At 44.1% G+C, this 5,264-nt stretch overlaps 1 protein-coding gene across 1 annotated transcript in view; it reads left to right on the plus strand.

The window, feature by feature from the left end:
* The window catches only part of SATB2 (SATB homeobox 2), a 109,167-nt gene that overhangs the window by 56,951 nt on the left and 46,952 nt on the right, over window positions 1–5,264 (plus strand). The window contains exon 5 of the mRNA XM_010016276.1: window positions 7–449. Within this exon, the coding sequence (XP_010014578.1) occupies window positions 7–449 (443 nt within the window). The remainder of the gene's footprint in view (window positions 1–6; window positions 450–5,264) is intronic.

Below are 5,264 nucleotides of genomic sequence, written 5' to 3' on the forward strand. Positions count from 1 at the left end.
TTTCAGACTATTGTGTTCTTGGTCAACGTCCCATGCACTTACCAAATATCAACCAGCTGGCAACCTTGGGAAAAACTAACGAACAGTCTCCTCATGGCCAAATTCACCACAGTACTCCAATCCGAAACCAAGTGCCAACGATGCAGACAATGATAAACCCTGGGCTCCTGTCTCCTCAGCTCAGTCCACAACTGGTGAGGCAGCAGATAGCAATGGCCCATCTGATAAACCAACAGATTGCTGTCAGCCGGCTATTGGCTCACCAGCATCCACAAGCTATCAACCAGCAGTTCTTGAATCATCCACCCATCCCTAGAGCTGTCAAACCAGAGCCATCGAATTCATCGGTGGAAGTCTCTCCAGATATATACCAGCAAGTCAGAGATGAGCTGAAGAGAGCCAGTGTGTCTCAAGCTGTCTTTGCAAGAGTAGCATTCAACCGCACACAGGTATCAATTTCTATTCTATAATCGAGAAGTGCTGAGGGGGCAAAGTTGTGGCTCTTGTGGGGCTGTGTGGTTGTTGCAGATCAAGGCAGGAAGTGTGCATACAAACAGGTCAATCTATCCCCCATTTTTTCCCTCAGTCTCTTTGCTGGGATTGAACATGGCTGTTTCTTCCTGGAACAGCTGTTTGTTTTCTGTGCTGTTGCCTGAGCTTTGTTCTCTAGCAACAGTTCTGCTCATGTGAGTTCTTCCCTGAGTTCCTCTCTGTGGTTGTAAACTTCCACATCTGCCCTTTGATGGCCAGGAAGAAGTAACAAGAGAGGATGAGAGTCAGAGGTGTCGTTGGGCTTCTATCACTTCCTCAATTTCTTCCTGTTGTACCTAGTGCCACAACTAGTGCCAGAGGCTACTGCTACAAGAAATGTGTTAAGTGTGCATAGGCCTGAAGACTGACTGCTGAGAAAGATGTCTGCCCTTTGCAGCCGATCATATTTGCTTTTATTCATCTGACAATGGTTTTCTCACTTGCCTAGTGAAATGCAGATGTTGCAGTGACTGCATGGTAGCGTCAGCTTAAGCCTAGCACCTGGAGTACACAGGGTGAATGTGTTTTCGGAAAGACCACTTAGATTTATCCTGCTGCCATCCAAGACATACAAAGTATGATCTATCCATTTTGATACTCTGTAGTAAGGCTAAAGAAATTTAAAGTGGCTTAATATTTAATATTAATACATTTTTTGGGTAGTCCGATTGGAGTGGGGCTTTGAGGTAAGCTTTACCTGCAAGAGAAAAACAGGGTGTATGTGTGTGTCCTGGAGGTCTGTCCCTTGCCCCATACAGCACCTTTGTCTGTTCTCCTGGATTAATGATTTTCTTTGGCACTACCATTTTGGAAATGCCATGTTATGAGGGAACTAATTAAAGTATGGAGCACATTTTTATTACTTCCCTTCTTCCATTAAATTCATAAGATGGCTGCACTCAGAAAAAACATTCACTTCCAATCAACGTGACTTTGAGTTCTGGGGTTAGCCTTGAGGATATCAAATGAAAACTACATAGGAATGTATGAGTATTTCCTCTTTAAAATGCTGCTTTTAATTTGGAAAAGCTTTTCATCCCTCTGGGATCATAACTGTTGTATGTAAAGCCTGGTATAATCAAGGTAGATGGTATTGACAGAATGACATATTCTGAACTTGGGCAAGAGGTCACCAGCAACATTGCTGGTGAGGGTTTTGCTACCGTCAGTGAACATGAAGCTCTACTTTAGCCAGACTGGGAGAGCTGGGTTGGTAATGGCTAGTCCACCATTAACCTAAAAGCTCATTGCCCAAGAAGAAAGCTGTCATGCAACTTGTGTGCTAAATCGACAGTTCTGCTGTAGTATTTAAATGGAGGCAAGATTTTGATTCTGTGTGTCTAGGAAGCCCCAAGCCTTGCCTATTACTGACCAAACATTGTATAATGGCTTTCCAGAACAGCAGGGAAAAGGCAAGCATGTGAGAGAGACCACTCTGGCCTCTGCCTGGCAGTGGCACAGCACATCTGCCTGTGGTGTTTGATAGCAGCTATGGTAGAGATTGTGCCACACTCTTGATAGATAATCTGAAACCTGGACTACATCAGATGCAGTATGGTTTGGGGATGATGGCGGGTTTTTGTCTTTTTACACCTCCCACAATATTCTGGCATGTATCTAATGGGTTTAGGACACTGAATAGATCTTTGGGTGAAATGTGGTTTCTTCCCAACTCCAGTGGCTTCTATGTGACTGTGGGCCAGTCACACCTGACAGCATTTTCAAGTGCCCTGTATGATTTAGGACACCATTCAGACTGGGCTCACTCATTGGGAGCGCACACCTGGGCAGCATGGAGTGGACATGCCAAGGTAATGTCCTTTGAGAAGGTGCCAGGCACCTTTCCTGGGCAGGGCTGCACCTGGAAATGGGATGTGATGCTTTGTTTTCTGACTAGTTTACATTTGAGTTCAGTATAAAATGATGCCTGTAATTTAGGGTGCTAGTATGACTGATTTTGTCAATCCCCCGTCCTCCTGCTGACATTTATCTTAGGGTGCACTAACTTCTCTAGCTTTTGTTTAAAAAAAAATCTTCCATCAATTTGGTTGCCTCATGGCAAGAATTCAGACACGTAATTTCATATAAAAGAAAAGAAATTGCCTACTTTGTAGCTCTCCATCATAAGTAATATGATGTGTACTATACTAGTCCATGACACTGATTCCAGAACAGGCAAGTCTTACCCATAAAAGGTTTGCTCATCTCACATCTGTGTTCATTAATCTACAGGGCCTTAATATAGAAGACTAGTGGATCTTACCTATAGTGCATCATGTTCATAGGAGCCATCACTGTAGCAAAAGAGTGTAAGGTACATATTTATGTTTTGCTGTCCTCAGCTTTTAACTCCAACTCAAATCAAGCTCCCCTCTTGTCAGAGGCTGAGGTATTAGGAAGAATTGCTCATTCAGTCAGCCTTGCACAGCACAGTAGAAGATGCGGGATGTTCCCACGCACCCATAGTGGAGAAGCAAACTCTGTAAAAGGCACATGAAATGGAAGTTCAAGTCTAATCTCACCTCCTTGCATTCCCCCTGCCGCCTCTGAGGGTCCTCTCCTGGGGAGGTGCAGAAAGGCATGTGTTTCTCTCTGGAAATGTTTGGGTTTGTTGCATTTCACAGAAAGTGCCAGCCTTAGAAACTTACAGTCTGTTGTTTCTCATGATGGTACCAAATAATAGATGTTGTATGCCAGCCAGCTAATAATTGTATTAATCACTGCATTATGGGACACTGTTTAAACAGTCTCTATTCATGGTAGCTCTGTGATGCACATTAGCCTGTAATTAAGTATAGCTTCATGAAATATGTACTGAGAGGCTTGTTTAATAGATAAACTATTCTCTAATTTATTTTAAAGTCCAATGACCTACATACTCTATGCTGAAAAAACCCCTCTTACTAACATTATTTCTCCCCTGAGACTTTCCATCTGAGCAAATCTGTTAAATGAAGTAGAGGAAGCTTTGATCCAAACTAGGCTAAATCCATCGGAACAAATGGCTGACGCATGTATGTATGCATGTGTGTAAGGCGGACATGAGAAGGGCCAGAAGAAGGAGGGGTGCAACTGTATGGTTTGTGAAACATCCAGATGTTCCTCTTAAAGTTGAAAATACATAGCTTAAGACAACAGTATTTGCTTATACCTGTGGCTATGTTGTCTGCACACACGAAACCAAAGCACTTCAGGCTCAGGGACAAATCCTGTGCATTTCCTGGGGCACAGCCCTCCCACTGAGGTCCCACTCAGAGGTGGGGACTGAACATCAGGCAGCTTCATACCTGTTCTGCGCACGGGAGAGCTGCATGGGGTGTTTGGCTAGGGGCTGGCCCAGGCTGTGTTAGCCATGAAGAGGGTTTCTTTCAGTGAGTTAAAAAAGTTCCAGAGTGAACATTTCCAAATGTCTTTGAAACTGGGTATGAAGTGTGTATGACTGATTTTTAGTAAATGTGTTGGGCTAACCTCTGCCTCTTCTTTTTATTTTTAGAGAGTCCATATCAGAATTTTAATTCACCCTACTGTGGAATCTAAAAGCCAATTTATTCAGCAAATAGGACAGGTAGAAGAGAGCTCTTGGTGAGTGGGCTTGTCTAGACGGCAGAGAGCTGTATGAGGCCCATCAAACACTTGAGAGTTACATGATCCTACCTGATACCTTTATCAGGACTTCTTCCTGGAAGAGAACACACAAATGGGTTTCGGCCATCATCAGGGCAGAGTCCTTGTGCCGTCTCTCTCTTGCACTGTGATGTGTCTTATACAGCATTCGGGTTGCAGCCAAAAGGTTGTAATAACCAAAGCTTGCTTATTGCAGGTTGTAATGTGTTGAGAAATGGGCAGCAGTGATGGTTGCAGAAGAAGGAGGACTATGTTAAAGGAAATGCATGAAACTGCATTGGATGTGCCTTGTCCTTCTCTGGAGAGTTTTTAGCAAATCTGGAGGTGCTGAAGTGATCTGTGCTCTTAGAATCCTAGTTGGAAAATAGGTCAGTTGAGTCCTGCTTTGCATAAGGAGAACGAACATAATCTCCTTCCTCTCCCCACTTGCTCAGCATCCATCTTTACTGCAGGCGATGGAGTTGCAGTCAGGATGGTTGGTCAGGCTGCTTGTAAGAGTCCAGTGTAAATCACTGGATTAGTGAACTGCTTCTCTTCTCCTTTGGAGTGCCCAGTGGACTGTGAAGCCCATGTTGAATGACTGCTTCTGTTTATATCTTTTTTTTTTAGGCATCTTTTTTTTTTTGCCAATGTTTTGACATAATAGCCCAAACTAGTAAAATGTTTGGGCGAGTGGCCAGTGCTTGTTTTACTGAACAGCCTCAGAAACTGGAAACACCCGTGAACCTGAGGCTTTTTGAATGAAACAGTTGTGGTGCCAGATACAAAGAGAGCTGGGTAAAAAACCCAGGCATGTTCAGGCTGCTTGTAACTCTCTTCCCAAAGAGCACTGCTCCCTCTGTCCTGCCCTGAGTAGACCGAGGTGAGAGCATTGGCTTTCCAGCCTGCATATCGGAAGGCAGGGCTTACCCAATTTACCTGTCTGGTGTCTAACTGCACCTCTCTGGATTAAAGGAGATGAAGCACAAGGAGGAGGAAGCTCCACCAGCCCTGAATGTAGTGAAATTTATAATGAAATAAACTACGCTGATCTACGTTGTTTGAGGGATTCAATCGCACCTTGGCAGCAGGACTGGGCAAAGGCATAGGGCATTACAGGATCGATGCTG

The sequence above is a fragment of the Nestor notabilis genome, unplaced genomic scaffold (assembly GCF_000696875.1).
Source record: "Nestor notabilis isolate BGI_N333 unplaced genomic scaffold, ASM69687v1 scaffold5416, whole genome shotgun sequence".
NCBI lineage: Eukaryota > Metazoa > Chordata > Aves > Psittaciformes > Psittacidae > Nestor > Nestor notabilis.